The sequence below is a fragment of the Neovison vison genome, chromosome 14 (genome assembly GCF_020171115.1).
Source record: "Neovison vison isolate M4711 chromosome 14, ASM_NN_V1, whole genome shotgun sequence".
NCBI lineage: Eukaryota > Metazoa > Chordata > Mammalia > Carnivora > Mustelidae > Neogale > Neogale vison.
The window spans coordinates 27,862,488-27,878,931 of NC_058104.1; the positions used below are offsets into that span (position 1 = coordinate 27,862,488).

The 16,444-nt window shown below is 48.4% G+C and overlaps 1 protein-coding gene across 2 annotated transcripts in view; it reads right to left on the reverse strand.

Moving 5' to 3' along the window:
- The window catches only part of MYH11 (myosin heavy chain 11), a 113,115-nt gene that overhangs the window by 84,627 nt on the left and 12,044 nt on the right, over nt 1-16,444 (reverse strand). For both annotated transcript variants that reach the window (XM_044233108.1, XM_044233107.1), the window contains exon 2: nt 10,655-11,016. In XM_044233108.1, coding sequence (XP_044089043.1) covers nt 10,655-10,999 — 345 coding nt within the window. In that variant the 5' untranslated portion in view covers nt 11,000-11,016. The remainder of the gene's footprint in view (nt 1-10,654; nt 11,017-16,444) is intronic.

A 16,444-nucleotide genomic window follows, 5' to 3' on the forward strand; every position in this document is an offset into this window, starting at 1 on the left:
TCACGACAAAACGTTGGATGCATTCGTATTGCCGTTGTAGAGATGGGGAAACTGAGGCTCAGAGTCCTAATGGGAACGCCTGGGCTTCACTGATAGGAGGGCTACAGGGGAAGAGGAGGAGCAAGGGGCAAGCCTGGGTTTCCGGACCACCTGTGTTCTATCTTAGAGCTGAGTGCTTTCCGACAACTGGGGCTCAGACCCCTCTCTGGGGTGCAGGCCCGTCTCCTGCAGGCCGCCTCTCACCTCCCCGAGCCTCCGTGTACTGGACACTTACTAGGCACCTGTACCAAGCTCTAAGCCCTTCACGGGCATCTCTTCATTGAGTCCCCTTATCTCCCCTGTGACTGTCACACTGTGATTTCCCTGCTGCCCGTGTAGCAGACGACGAAAACAGGGTTGGTGAGGTCGTCGCCGGGAAATTCAGAGCTAGCCGGCACCACTGTCCTACCCCAAGAGAGCTCACATTCTCTTGACGGTTAACAAAACTCCACCTCATCTGTGGACAGAAGGGACGGACACAGCTGTCCCCCAAAAAGAGTGGCCCTGACACACACTAGGGCACGGACAAACCCCGAAAATGGTATATGCTCGGTATGGAAGAAGCCAGACACAAAAGGTCACCTAGTGTAGGATTCCATGTATACAAAATGTCCAGGACAGGCAAATCATGGAGACAGAAACACACCCCAGAAACTGACTGCTCTGGGCAACGAGGGTTTCCTTTGGGGGAGGGGGAGGCTAATAAAGACATTCTGGAATGAGATATTGCTAATTGTACAACGCTGGAGATGAGCTAAACACCAGTGAATTTTCCCCTTGAAACGGCTCAAATGGCAAATTCTAGATTATTTGGATTTTATCACAACTAAAAAAAAAAAAACAGTTGTGTAGGAAAAGTGCTGAAGGCACTTGGCAAACCCCACTGTGTGCACACACGAGGCATTTTCCTTGCTCTGGCCATTCTCTACTAGACACCGAATTTTTCCTGGGCTGAGGTCACAGCTCGGGGGGCAGGCTCCATCCTGTCCCACAAGAACTGTTTTTCCCAAACGATACCATCAGTGCTGCCCAAGGCTCTAGTAGCCAGGAAGCAGGCCCTCCCTCCCTCCTCCTCCCCTGGAATGGACAAATGCAGGAGCAGATGGCCTGTCTCTGGGTGACACTCAAGACCAAGCAAACACCAGAGAGGTTAAGCAACTTGACCAAAGACACAAAGCGAGACCCTAAGCGGCGCCAAGCCCAGCTCGGCTCACTGCCAGGCCTGGGCACCAGCCATGAGGCCTTCCGACCTCTGCCTGCCCTACAGAAAGAAAAACAAATTTGTTTACTCAGTCCCTCATTCAGTGGGTACGTCCCAGACACCGTGCAAGGCTCTGGGCTTAGAGAAGACAAAAGACACAATGTCCTTCCCACAAAGGGATTTCAGCCTTGCCTGGAGCTGACTGGAGGAGAAGAGTCCCCCTCAGGGCTCAGTCTGTGTGCGAAGGGACAATGGGGTGTGATAGGCCTGAGTGAGAAGGGGACAGAATCTTCGAAAAGTATAGGGTTGGCAGGTAGGAGGAGGCACTACCCTAAAAAGGCAGGAGTGAGGTCAACACAGGCCTGTCTAAACATCCATCAGCCTTTTATTGAGCACCTACTGTATACTGGGTCTGTGCTAGATGCTGGAGATAGATAAATCAGTGGTGGCCCCTGCCCTCCAAGAACCTGCAGATCAGAGCAGGGACAAGGATATTTAAAATAATGTCACTCGAACAAGGATGGAGCCAAGGGAATGAGGGGAGCCATAAAGAGAGGGTCCTACATGAACAGACGTTTCTGCAAAGAAGACATCCAGATGGCCAACAGACACATGAAAAAGTGCTCCATATCACTCGGCATCAGGGAAATACAAATCAAAACCACAGTGAGATATCACCTCACACCAGTCAGAATGGCTAAAATCAACAAGTCAGGAAATGACAGATGCTGGCGAGGATGCGGAGAAAGGGGAACCCTCCTACACTGTTGTTGGGAATGCAAGCTGGTGCAACCACTCTGGAAAACAGCATGGAGGTTCCTCAAAATGTTGAAAATAGAACTGCCCTATGACCCAGCAATTGCACTACTGGGTATTTACCCTAAAGATACAAATGTAGTGATCTGAATGGCCACGTGCACCCGAATGTTTATAGCAGCAATGTCCACAATAGCCAAACTATGGAAAGAACCTAGATGTCCATCAACAGATGAATGGATCAAGAAGATGTGGTATATATACACAATGGAATACTATGCAGCCATCAAAAGAAACGAAATCTTGCCATTTGCGACAACATGGATGGAACTAGAGCGTATCATGCTTAGCGAAATAAGTCAAGCGGAGAAAGACAAATATCGTATGATCTCCCTGATATGAGGGAGTGGTGATGCAACAGGGGGGCTTAAGTGGGTAGGAGAAGAATCCATCAAACAAGATGGGATAGGGAGGGAGACAAACCATAAGTGACTCTTAATCTCACAAAACAAACTGTGGGTTGCTGGGGGGAGGGGGGTTGGGAGAAGGGGGGTAGGGTTATGGACATTGGGGAGGGTATGTGCTTTTGGGTAAATTGGAAGGGGAGATGAACCATGAGAGACTATGGACTCTGAAAAACAATCTGAGGGGTTTGAAGTGGCGGGGGGGTGGGAGGTTGGGGTACCAGGTGGTGGGTATTATAGAGGGCACAGCTTGCATGGAGCACTGGGTGTGGTGAAAAAATAATGAATACTGTTTTTCTGAAAATAAATAAATTGGAAAAAAAAAAAAAGAGAGGGTCCTAGGGGCAACCTGGGTGGCTCAGTGGGTTAAAGCCTCTGCCTTCATGATCCCAGGGTCCTGGGATCGAGCCCTGCATGGGGCTCTATGCTTAGCGGGGAGACTGCTCCCCCCCCCCACGTCTCTGCCTACTTGTGATCTCTCTCTGTCAAATAAATAAAATTTAAAAAGAGAGAGAGAGAGAGGGTCCTAATCCCCACTGGGGGATAGTCAGGGAAACTTCCAGTAGGGAGGAGCTCCCTGCCCTGAGCCTTAGCAGACAAGGAGGTGTTAGCCTGCTCAGGAGGTAGCGAAGGCGTGGAAGGCAGCAGGGTGAGGGCACGCATGCCGGGAAATTATCAGCAGTTTAGTGTGTCTGGATCACAGAGGAGGAGACAAGCGAGGGTAAAGGCAGAGGCTCCTACAATAGCAGGCCCAGGCGGACCCGCACTCGCCTGATGGGTCCACTGTCGGCCTGGATGCCCCCTCCGCCATCTGATTGTCCAGCCCCCTCCTGCCATCTGGCCAACACCAGTGCGAGCACCCCGACGGCCACAGCACCCTCTTCCCCCTCTCCAGTCTCTACACAGGCCTGGGCATACAGCAGGTGCTCCCTAAATGCCTGCCCAATAAATGCTAATTACAGAGATGTTAATTACAGAGAGTCCCCGGAACAGGGGCGGCAATGCCTTCATCTCTGTGACCTGGGGCTTTGCGCTGGGCTAGCACACAGTAGGTGCTCAGTAGATGTTTGCTGACCTGGTGACAAAGGCCAGGGGCTCTGTGTCCTGGTCCCCAGTACAGGGCCTCGTGTGCATTAAGTGTCCAAATAATGATCAGTCATTTGAATGAAGGTCAACCAAGTTCTACCCTACCTCTCCTTCAGGTTTTAACTCCACTTTCAGACGCCCCTGGGCTGTGCCCCCAACCAACCTCCATGCCCTTGTTGGAATGTGGGTCATTTATACTGTAAATGACATTACATTATATCATTTACATTTTACATAAACCTCCCTCTCCCCAAGCCCTTGACCTGGAGACAGTAAAGGGTAGCAGTTTAGGGTCCAGAATCAAGTACTGAGAACTTGTTTTGAACCAACCCGCCTCATTCTGCTACTTCCTTACTGTGTGACCCTGCAAGTCTCTTGACCTCTCTGAGCCTGTTTTCCTCTACTGCAAAATGAAGGTATGTAATAGCACATCCTTCGTGGGCTTGCTGGGAGATAATGCTCATGAAGCACTTAACAGAGTGTGGAGTATATAACAGGTGCTCAATAAATGTTAGTGACTATACCCTGCTCCTTCCCAGCTTGGAACTGTCACATGTGCTGTTGCTTCTATATCTCCCCTCCATCTTCCCAGAGCCATTTCCATCTCCTCTTTCACGGCTCATCCTAAATATCAGCTCCCAGACTGCAAGGTGCCCACTGCAGGGGCCATGCACAAGGCAGACACTCAGTAAACCCTTGCTGAATACAATGAATAGAGGAAAGAAAGAACACACGGCTCTCCCAGCTCCATCGCCAGCTCCCGAAGAAGCAGCACTTTGCTCCTATCTGCCTAGGACAGCTCCTGGTGCAAAGCCCCCAGCAAGCCCTTAATCCAAGTTTCCAGGCGGCTCTGAATCTCTGTGCAGTTCAGCACATCTTTCCAGGGCACAGCGACCCGCGAGGAAGAGCTGGGCAGACAGGAGCATGTCCCCACCCAGGGTGGCTGGGCTTCAGAATCTGCAGGCTTGAGCTGTTTAACCTTGGTTCATTTGGCCAGCCCCGACCCCTGTGCAGTTGGTGGCCTTTCTGCCTCCCTGTCCCCCACGAACTTGACCCTCTCCAGCTGGTCAAGTTCAGAGTTTCGATATCCCCACCTCCTGCGGGGATGGGCCAGCATCTCAGGGCTCTTTGCCACCAGCAGGTCTCAGCCACAGGCCCAGGGTTTCCCTCCTGTGACCGTATTAGGAAGGGACTCGAGTTCTTCCCTGAGACTTTATATGGTCAGCCACAGAGCCCTGAGCAGGCAACTGCTCCCACGGCCTCCTCCGGCAGGAACGAGAACGAGCAGGGGAAGGTGGAAGGAAACCAGGCTGTAAGTCACACAGTCCAGGACAGAACCTTAGCTTGGCCCTCCTCCATAACCTGCAGGATCTGTACGAGTGGCCGAACCCTGGAGCCTCTTCTAACCCATCTGTAAAATGATGGACAGGGGCGCCTGGGTGGCTCAGTGGGTTAAGCGTCTGCCTTCAGCTCAGGTCATGATCTCGGGGTCCTGGGATCAAGCCCAGGTTTCCTGCTCAATGGAGAGTCTGGTTCTCCTTCTGCCTCTCACACCTGCTTGTGTTCTCTCTCAAATAAATAAAAATTCTTTTAAAGTACATTTACATGCTTGCATACATATACAAATATGCACGTATATGCCTGTATAGGTATAAAATATTTCTGGAAGCCTACGTAAGAAACATGCTTGAGCCTTCCTATGAAAGGGAACAGAAGATGAGGAATAGGGATGAAAGGTCAAAATCTGAACCTCCTGATATACTACTGAATATTTGCCTGTATTATCTATTCAAAATAACGTTTTAAATCTGGCCAGACAGTTAACTACATACACGAGAAGAAGCCACAAGGCATGATCTAGGCTTCTTATTTTTAAATATTTCCCTGTCTTTGCACGAACAGCCCCGTGTTACTGGAAAGCTTCTTTGAAAGAATAACAGTTTGAAAGATCTAAACAGTGAGGTCACAGGGCTCAGTCAGGGGCAGCTCCCAGCTGTGTTTCCTTTCCACCTTTCGAGACCCAAAGAAGTAATGTATTTTTCCCCCACCCTCCAGGACCCTCTGGCACTCAGGAGGCCTCTGCTCATACCTGTTCTCAGTACCCCAGAATAGATACTCCATCAGGTCACTGGGCCAAATGTCTAAGACAAAAACATGGTCACTTGCTGGAGTTTGGAAGGAAGGCCTCTCCTTAGCTCCCTGGTCTTCCCAGAACAGTGAAATCAGAACCAGAAAAATACCCTCTGGGGTTCACAGGTAGGGATTTGGGGCTGGGAAACCCAGTAAATGGGAGACTTCATCTACCTCTGTTCTGGATCATGTTCCCAACCCCAGGGCCTTGGCACAGACCTAGAAACAACAGACCACTGTTGACAGGGAATGAGCAGGTTAGAGATGAGTGAAGTGAGCCAGTTAGGAATAAAAAGCAGGTGTAACAATCAATAACCAAGAACACTTAGCCCCAGGGTCTGGGAGACAATAGGGAGCAGTGAGGCCTGTGGAAAAGACAGGGCCCACACTCCATCTAACAGGATGGTGACCTAACAACCTGAGCCCCGGGCTACCAGATCCTCTCCTTTTTCAGGCAATGGCAAAAACTGAGATTTTCTTTTCTATTCTTTTGGGAGGGGGAGGAGAGTGGGTAGGGAGAAGAGATATATTAAACTAATTCAATTTTTTAAAAAATCATTCACTCTGGGCTAACAGCTTACAACCTAGTAGGTGCTCAAGAAATCATAATTAGAAAGTTGGACTTCTTCCTTCTCTGCACATGAAGGTTGTCCAGCTCCAAGCTAATAGCACCCATGGCAGCATCCCCACCTGCCGTGGCCCACGCCCATCGTTCAAGCTCAAGGTTCCAGTTCTCCTGGGAACCTTCACCATCCACAGGGAGCCAATCACTCCAGCCCTGGAGGAGATAAACCTTCTCTGGACCCCAGCTCTGCCCGCGTCCAGCAAGAGGACTGAGCACAGCTGAGCCTCACTGGCCTGGTCTTTGAAATGGCCACTTGTAATAGCCTCTTATCTCATAGGATCGTTGGAAAGATTAAATGAGCAGCAGTTCGAAGCAGTGGTTCCAGGGCCCGCCTTCCTGGGTTCAAGACCCGGCTGTTTCTCATAAAGTTATGGAAGTTTTCTAAGCCCCAGTTTATCTGCAAAAATCTGATTCAAAACAGGGTCTCTCTCTCACATAAAGAAAAAAACAGTAGTAGCTCTAGCATCTCGGTATGAACTCGTAACACGGTGACAGCGGCTGTCGTCACTGGTGTGGGGGTAACGAGGCTTCTCCGAGAGTCTAATGAAAGCAAGACCCCTGCCCAGAAAGAACATGTACCTATACCTAGATTTGACCTTAAAATCCTTGGAGGCTGACAAATGTCTTAGCGCCCATTTATGAGAACTGAGTATAGGACATGCTTTAGGGGAAAAAAAACATTTTGAGATAAGAACACTTAACACAATTGTGGTCTACCCTCTTAACCAATTTTTTTTAAATAAAGATTTTATTTGTTTATTTAAGATACAGAGATCAGAAGTAGGCAGAGAGGCAGGCAGAGAGAGAGGAGGAAGCTGGCTCCCTGCCGAGCAGAGAGCCCGATGCAGGGCTCCATCCCAGGACCCCATCCCATGACCCCGAGATCATGACCTGAGCCGAAGGCAGAGGCTTAACCCACTGAGCCACCCAGGCGCCCCAACCCTCCTAACCAATTTTTGAGCATGCCATACAGGATTGTTACTGTAGCCACAATTCTCTGGAATGCACTCATCTCCATGACTGAAACCCTGTACCTGTTGGACAACACCTTCCCGTTTCCCTCCGCCCCCGCCCCACCTCGCTCCCCGCCAGCCAGCATTCCAGGCTCTGACTCTGAGCAAGAGGATTTTCAATGCCCCATGCGAGCAGAACCCCAATTGTTCGTGCTCCTGTGACTGCCTTATTTCACAGTATTGTGTCCCCTGGCTTCATCCCTGTGGCCACAAATGGCAAGATTTTCTGTCTTAAGGCTGAATGTTGGTCTAGGGTACGGACATACCACGTTTTCTTTATCCATCCTTCGTCTTAGAATCTAGGTCCCTTATTTGCATCTGGCTGGAGTGTGTCTTATCTTCCTCCCCTTCATCAGGAAGCAGCCTCAGGGCTGGGCCTTGCAATGCTCAGCATCCCCCCAGCAGGAGAGCCTAGAGAGTTCTACTGGACAGGCCAGAGTTGGACCCCCACAGGTCCCTTCCCAGGCAAGTCACGTCAGCTCTCTGCCTCGGACATGTCACGCGCGGGACGGGAGGTCAGGCTTGCTCTCACCACAGGACGGGGAGGACTTAGGACAGTACCCACTACCAGCAAGGCTCACATTTCGCTGAGCTTCCTCTCTCTGAACGCCCTGTCCCATCCCCCAGCCAAACAGTAAGGACAGAGCCGACTGCTGAGTGGTGTGCTGAGCTCCTAGCCAAGGGAACCCAGCGCCCAGAAGGGCAGGTGAGTGTGGACAAGTCACACGCGTGCGCCGTGTGTGATGTGTACCATGAAGAGATAAGGCAACAACCTGCCTCTCGAGGATAGGACACAGGACCCAATGGCTTCCATAGACTCTTCTAGAACCCAGAGGACAAGGGTCTTCATTTGAGGGGCACTTTGCAGAATGGAGGGGGAAGCTCTCTCCATCAGCAAAAGCCAAGTCAGCATCACCTGCTGTCACGCACTGGGCTTCCCCTCCCCGGCTTCCTCGTCGCCTCCGTCATGGACAGTGGATTCTACTTAAGGGAATAAACTGACCAGTAAGGAACGAGATAGAGGAGTGCGCGTGCAGTCAGGAGGAAAGGCTTTTCATCTAAACTGTCCGGAGAAGCACAGCAGGAATTTGAAGCTTTGATTCATTTTTTAATCTGCTGTCAGATTAGATATTCTGGGTCTCAGCACCTTCATAACCCCCCCCCTTTTTTTCCCCTGATTTCTATTTTGGGCTCAAATGCTGTGTCAGAGGACAGCAGGTAAGATTTATACACAGGCCTGCCCTTGACCTCCTCGAGGGAGAGAACACATCGGAGATGGGGAGGCCTGGAAGAGCTCCATCCTGCCCCCTCTCCAGCCCCTGCAGACCGGCCTCCTTAGAAATGCCCAGGCTGTTCAAACAGCTCCAAGTCGATGGTATTTCCATACAAGGAGAGGCTCGGACCAAGAGGACTTTTCCCTTCGTAGTTAGGGAAGTTAAGGAGAGAGGCTTCAGCTGAGATCAGTTTGCTCACCTGTAAAATGGGACAAGTATCCTTATTCCGGGGGCATTGTGTTGATTAAATGAGATAAGACGCGTCAAGGCACACAACAGGGGTTCGAGGATATATTGGATAATTCCAGGTTGCTCCTCTAATCCCTCTTGGCTCTTAAAAAAAAAAAAGTTACTGTTGGGACGCTTGGGTGGCTCAGTCGGTTAAGCGTCTGCCTTCGGCTCAGGCCGTGGGGATCGAGTCCCACATCGGGCTCCTTGCTTAGCGGGGAGCCTGTTTCTCTCTCTACCTGCTGCTCCCCCTGCTTGTGCTTGCTCGCTCTGACAAATAAATAAATAAAATCTAAATTTTAAAAAAAAGCTACTGTCAACCGGTCTGACATTTCCATATGAAGAAGGGATAATCAGTTCCGACACATCCACGGCATAGCTCGCACAGCCCCTAAGAGGATATCCTTGGGGTTATAATGGAAGTGTGGGCAGGATCAGCACAGACTCATAGACGGAAAAAAAGAGCGAGCAGGCTAACCTATGTGCGTGGGCTTGTAAATACATAAACACATACCATTCTCGCAAAGAAAGAGCTCAAGAAAGGACCGTTTTATCGGTTATGACCTCTGGGGGAGGACTGATTTTTTGTGTGTGTTTGCTGGGCTTTTCTGAACTTGTCAAATCTTCTGTAATAAACGTGACTTATTTTCCTAATTAGGAAAAAAAATCTGCAGTGCATTTTTATAGATGACAAGGGTTCTTTTGTATTTTTTTTTTTCGGTCGTTTTCACACGGCCACATGGAAGGGGGAGGGAGGGACTGTTTCACAGATTTGCAAAAGAGCCAAGGAAGAAAAAGCTGTAACACGGACATAACCAGCAGTGAGACCTGGCACTCACTCGGAGAGCGGACCACGTGTCTGGAGGAGTCCCAGGGGCTTTGTTTTGAGAGTAACCCACGCTGCAAGGCGGGTCCTCATCTCGTGCTCATTTACAGAGAAGGTAACAAAATTTCAGGGAAGTTAGGCAACTCGCCCCAGGGATGAGCGTGCCCTTTCTGAGAGGCAGACAAAGGCTAAACTGGAGGACCCCCACCGCAGCCCAGCAGCTTGATACCAGGGGGGCGATCTAGGTCCTTCTTCCTCTGGAGAGCTGGAACCCACACACCCCGAGTCACACCGCCCCCCCTCAGAACCTCCTTCAGTGAAGCCAGTGTTCTAGCCTGTGCTGCCCAATATGGCAGCCACCAGCCTCACTGCTGGTGACCACTGGACACTGGCCAGTCCAACCGAAGAAATGAATTTTGTTTCCTAATTAGCGACATGGGGCCAGTGGCTACCAGAATGGACGGTAGCAGCTCTGGTCTGCTCTGGTCTGTGCAGGAGACCCAGAGGGGTCCTGGCTCCAGGTGAGGAATTCCCATTTGTGACAGGGAAGACCTCCACAAAAACCTAGCCAGACCCTCATGTCTCCTCCCCACCTGCATGCCCAGGTGGCCCAGCCTTCCCAAAGAGCTCCTCCTCATTTCCAAGATGGAGGAAAGGCAGAAACGACTTCAGTGAGTCTGGTGAGCATCTGCCAGGCACCTTGGCACTCGGCACAGGCGATCACACAGCATCTTGGCACCTCCTTTATGGGGAGGAAGGTGGTTGTGCCCATTTCACAGATAGGAACACTGAGGCTTCAGGAGGTGAAAGGGTTTGTTCAAGGTCACAGTACAAGGTGGCGCAGGACTGGGGTGTGAACTCAAGTCTGATTCTACCTCACCACGTGGGCCCCCCTCAGCTGAGACTTTGATCCTCCCAACCTGTAACCCGAGCACATCTCAAAAGCTCTTCCTTCCCTCAGGGGTGCAGGAGGCCTGGAAGAAGTGACTGGCTGTCCCCCCCAGGTACTCACGTAGATGAGTCCTGAGAAGTATCTCTCCCTCAAGTTGTGGAGCACAGAAGCTTCGTTGAGGCATGTCAGCTCTGCCATGTCCTCCACTTTGGAGAATTTGGGTGGGTTCATCTTCTGGATGTCATCTTTGCCAACCGTGACCTTCTTGCCATTCTCCACCAGCTCAACAATCACCTCATCCCCTTTCTCCTCCTTGATGCTGGCTGCCTCGAAGCCTTGCTTCTCCGAAGGGACCCAAACCAGCTTCTTGGCAGCCCAGTCAGCCTGGGCCACTGGGCTGTTGACGAAGTTTTTGTCCACAAAGAGAAACTTCTCATCATCACTGAGCTGGCCCTTCTGTGCCATGGTGCCTGGTTGGTCCCCTGTGGAAAAAAGGGACAGCATCAGAATCTGGCCAAAACTGAGCCCTAGAGACAGACGAATCCTTCTCCTCCCATGTCTAGGAACACAGTCTGCAGGAACATTCCACAAAGAATGAAGATGTTCCCTACAGTATGGTTTACAAAGTCAAAGAATGGAAACAAGGCCAAGCCCCTCAGAAAAGGATCTGCATCATGGCCTATTGCCCACCATCATGGCGCCCGAGATGCAAACCATGGTATTTTCATACAACAAAATGCTATCCAGGGGTTATGAAGCAAGAATAAGATCTACACGCTTTGACACGGGAACGTGTCCATGTCTCATTGTTTACTGTACAAATAAAAGAGGAGCGTTCTTCAAATAGTTATACATAGAGTTCTCATGTTCCAACAATTCCACACGTAGGCGCAAACTCAAGAGAAATGAAACTACACGTCGCCACAAAAACTTGTAGCGAATGTTCACAGAAGCATTTCTCATAATGGCTAAAATTCACAAGTGACCAAAGCGTCCATGAACAGATAGAATGAACACATAAAATGGGGTCTAGCCATGCCAAGGAATATTATTCAACCTGGAAAAGAAACAGGGTACTGATACGTGCTACAACGTGGATGATTCTCGATAAAATTGTACCCGGTGAAAGAATCCAGTCACAAAAGGCCACATGTTCTAGGATCCCCTCTCCCTAAAATGTCCAGAAGAGGCAGATCCATAGATACTAAAGTAGATTAGTGATTGCCAGGGGCTGAAGACTGACAGCTGAGAAAGTATAGGGCTTCTTTTTGGGGGTGATGGAAATTTCTAGAATTTACTGTAGCTGTGACTATACAGCTTTGTGAATATGTGAGAAACCACTGAACTGTACGATTTAAAGCAGTGAATTTTACAGCATGTGACTTATAACTCAATAGACCTTTTTTTTAAAAAAATATTTTATTTTATTTATTTATTTGACAGACAGAGATCACAAGTAGGCAGAGAGGCAGGCAGAGAGAGAGGAGGAAGCAGGTTCCCTGCTGAGCAGAGAGCCTGATGTGGGGCTCCATCCCAGGACCCTGAGATCATGACCTGAGCCGAAGGCAGAGGCTTTAACCCACTGAGCCACCCAGGCGCCCCTCAATAGACCTTTTAAAAAAAAAAACAGAGAGGAGAATGTAAACGGTAGGTGTAATACCCCATTTTTATTTTAAAATGTTTAAAATAATTTAGATTTTTAAATATATGTCTTATTGTTGTTTTATTATTTATATGTATTTATTTTATTATCATATATTTATTTATAGATATTTCTAAATATTTAAAATAAAGTATTTAGGGAAAAAGGCAAAAAATTAGAGAAATACCCACTTGTGAATATACTTGAGAGGTTTTTGTTTTGTTTTGTTTTGGAAAGAGCAGAGCAGGGGCAGGAGGTGTAGACAGGTAGAGGATTCCAAACGGACTCTCTGCTGAGCACAGAGCCTGACACAAAGCTTGATCTCATGACCCTGAGATCATGACCTCAGCAGAAACTAAGAGCTGGATGCTTAACCGAATGAGCCACCAAGATGCCCCTGGTGATTTTTATTTTCTACCATTTTCCCCCCAATTTTTTTATTGTAGTAAAATATATGTAACATAAAATTCGCTATCAACCATTTTTAGGTATATAGTTCAGTGGCATTAGGTACATTTATATGTTATGCAACTGTCACCATCATCCAACTTGAGAAGTTTTAGGTCCTACAGAACTGACAGTTAGCCCCCATTAACTCCCCGCTCCCCTTCCGCCAACCCCTGGCACCCACCGTCTACTTTCTCTCTCTATGAACCTGGCTACTTTAAGTAGCCATACAAGTGACACCACACTATGTTTGTCTTTTTGTGACTAGCTTCCTCACTTAGCACCATGTCCTCAAGATTCACCCATGTATCAGACTCTCCTTCCTCTTCAAGGCTGAGTAATATTTCATTATATGTATATGCCGCATCTCCATGCTTATCCCTTCACTTGTTGATAGACACCTGAGTTGTATCCGTGTTTTAGCTATTGTGAGTAATGCTACTATGAACAGAGATAGACTTTCAATGATCTATTTGTATCATATTTGTAGTTTTATAATTTTTGTTAAATTTATAATTATTAATTAGATTAATTATTTTTTTCCACAAAGACCTTCAAGTAGCCAATACACATGAGAAAGATGCACAACTTCATTAGCAAATGAGAAAATGAGTTCAAGCAATGAGATGTTGATTTTCCCCAATGAGCTTAGCTGAGATGAAAACCACTAGTCGTATCCAGTGTTGTCAAAAGTTGTATGGGGTCGGTCGCTGCACATGTCACCCTTACAGATGGAAAACCTTAAAAATTGATGCAAATTGCTTTTTTTAAAAGATTTTATTTATTTGAAAGAGAGAGAGAGAGAGTGAGCACAAATAGGGGGAGGGGCAGAGGGAGAGGGAGAAGGGGCTCCCCACAGAGCCAGGAGCCTGATGCGGGGCTTGATCCCAGGACCCCGAGATCATGACCTAAGCGAGAGTCAGATGCTTCACTGACTGAGCCACCCAGGCACCCCCTGCCATTGCATTTCTAGGAACTTAGCCCAAGGGAACAGACAAGGTCTCACAGACGCACCACAGCGTGGGGGGCGCTATTATGTGGAACAGGAAACCTGCCATCCATCTCAGGGGGCTTCAGTGATGCCTTCACTGGGACATCCATCCATTAGAATGGGGTAATTCCCCCCAAAATCCACCGTGTGGACTTTCCTTTATGCCAAAATCTCTCCCTTTCCTTTTAACCTACTTACATGCCAAAAAATTCCCTCGTTTGTAAATGTTCATTTCAGCTACTTTTAGCAAATTTACCAAGTTGCGCATCTATCGCTACAATAAAATTTGGAATGTTCCCATCACCCCCAAAAGGGCTCCCTTATGCTGGTCTGCCCCCATTCCAAGCCCAATCCCTGCACCCACTCATCTACTCTGTCTCTACAGGCTCCGCTTCTCTAGACGTTTCATCTGAATAGAATCATACCGCAGGTGACCGTGGATCACGCGAAGATACTTGTAACTTAGAAATACATCATACTTACGTATAAATAGAATACTCAGGGGGAAAAAAAGGAACAAATCTCAAAAGTATTATGCTAAATCAAAGAAGCCAGACTAAAAAGACTCCATTGCTTCACTGATACGTAAGTCTAGAAAAGGCAAAACCATCATGACAAAAAGCCGATCAGTAGACAGCTGCTGGGACTAGCCCGGGCAACTAGCCACTGAGAGGCACAAAGGAGACTTCGGGGTGATGAAGCGTTCTATATTCTGATTATGGTGGTTACACGACTGTACACATTTGTCAGAACTGGGTTATACACTTGAAAGCCAGTGAATTTAAAAAAGAAAAAAAATCGGTGAGCTTTACTGTATATAGAATATATCTCAATAAAGTGGATGGGAATATTTATAACAGCATCTTTCCTGTAATTTTATGTGTATGTATAGACATTTTTAAAGGTCTAGAACACTGGGACGCCTGGCTGGAGCCAGGGGAGCATGTGACCTCTTGACTTTGGGGGTTGTGAGTTCCAGCTCCAGGCTGGGTGTAGAGAGGACTTTTTTTTTTTTTTTTAAAGATTGTTTTTATTTATTTATTTGGGGGGCTTGATCCCAGGACCCTGGAATCATGACCTGAGCCAAAGGCAGAGGCTTTAGCTCACTGAGCCACCCAGGTGCCCCTAGAGAGGACTTAAAAAATATATATATAGGACACTATATGCTAAAATATTAAACTATGGTTCTGTCTGGTCCCATACAGGTGAGTTTGAACATTGGTAAGAAAAATAACTATAAGGGGCACCTGGGTGGCTCAGTTGGTTAAGCATCTGTCTTCAGCTGAGGTCATGATCTTAGGGTCCCGGCACCGAGCCCTGCATCAGGCTCCCTGCACAGCAGGGAGCCTCCTTCTCCCTCTGACCTTCCCTCTTGTGTTCTCTCTCTCACTCAAACAAAAAACAAAAAACAAAAAACCTTAAAAAAAAAAGAAAGAATGGAAAGCGGAGTCTGTTAAACCCATGACGCATGGTAATGAACATAAATTTCAAAGGTCATCCAAGTAGGATGCTGGGCAACCCGGACCTTATTTTGAAAACTGGTAACCTTGAGCGGAGGAGAAGCAAAACATTGATTCTGCCTTCCCGATAACAAATCATTCCTCAAGGTCACTAAATAATTGGCAGAGAAAAGTCTTCATGTAAAATTTCAAGTCATTAAACGTCCTTTCAGCATGAGGAGCCCCTCTGAAACAGTCTTCACCCTATGTCTCCATGTGTCCGTGACCCAGATACTGACACACCAGGCTCTGTATCGGCCAGCTGGCTCCTCCCACCTGCCCCAGGACTCCTCCCCCACCCACTGCCGCTGTGCCCCCCAGGAACTGAGGCGCAGGCTGAGTTAGGATGGACGGCCACCGGGACTTACTATGTGGTTGCACCCCCTACTTTGGCAGAGAAGAATTCATGACTCCTTTGAATTCACCATTGTAACGCCCGCGCTTGGAACCCACATCCCAGCAAGATGGAGCAGCCCCCCCGTCCCGTGAACGGGCAGACAACTCCAGACATGCAGACTTTGCAAGGCAAAATACAGCCGCTTGTCTCTTTCAGGGGTGAAAATAACAGCAGTCCTGATCTAGTAGCTCATTTTTTAAAAATATTCATTTATTTGAGAGACAGAGACAGAGAGAGAGTACACAAGCAGGGGGAAGGGCAGGAGAGGGAGAGAATCTCCACTAGGTTCCAACTCCCTGCTGAGTCTGGAGCCCAATTCAGGGCTCGATAGACCCCAACCTGAGCTGAAATCAAGAGTCGGCCACTAAAACGACTGAGCCACCCAGGTGCCCCTGTAATAGTGCATTTGATTTTAAAGATTTTATTTATTTATTTGACAGAGAGAGATCACAAGTAGGCAGAGAGGCAGGCAGAGAGAGAGAGGGGAAGCAGGCTCCCCACTGAGCAGAGAGCCGGACGCGGGGCTCGATCCCAGGACCTGGAGAGCATGACCTGAGACAAAGGCAAGAGGCTCAACCCACTGAGCTACCCAGGCGCCCCTAATAGTGCATTTTTTTTTAAAGATTTTATTTATTTATTTGACAGAGAGAGAGATCACAAGTAGACAGAGGCAGGCAGAGAGAGAGAGGGAAGCAGGCCCCCTCCTGAGCAGAGAGCCCAATGCGGGAGTCGATCCCAGAACCCTGAGATCATGACCTGAGCCGAAGGCAGCGGCTTAACCCACTGAACCACCCAGGCGTCCCCTAATCGTGCATTTTTAAGAAGGTGGAGAAATGAGTAAATTATTCCCTAACTCTGAATAATCACTTTGTCACTCAAAGAAGCCCACTAAGGAACTGCACATGACCTTGAGTTTAATGATCACAATTCCTGC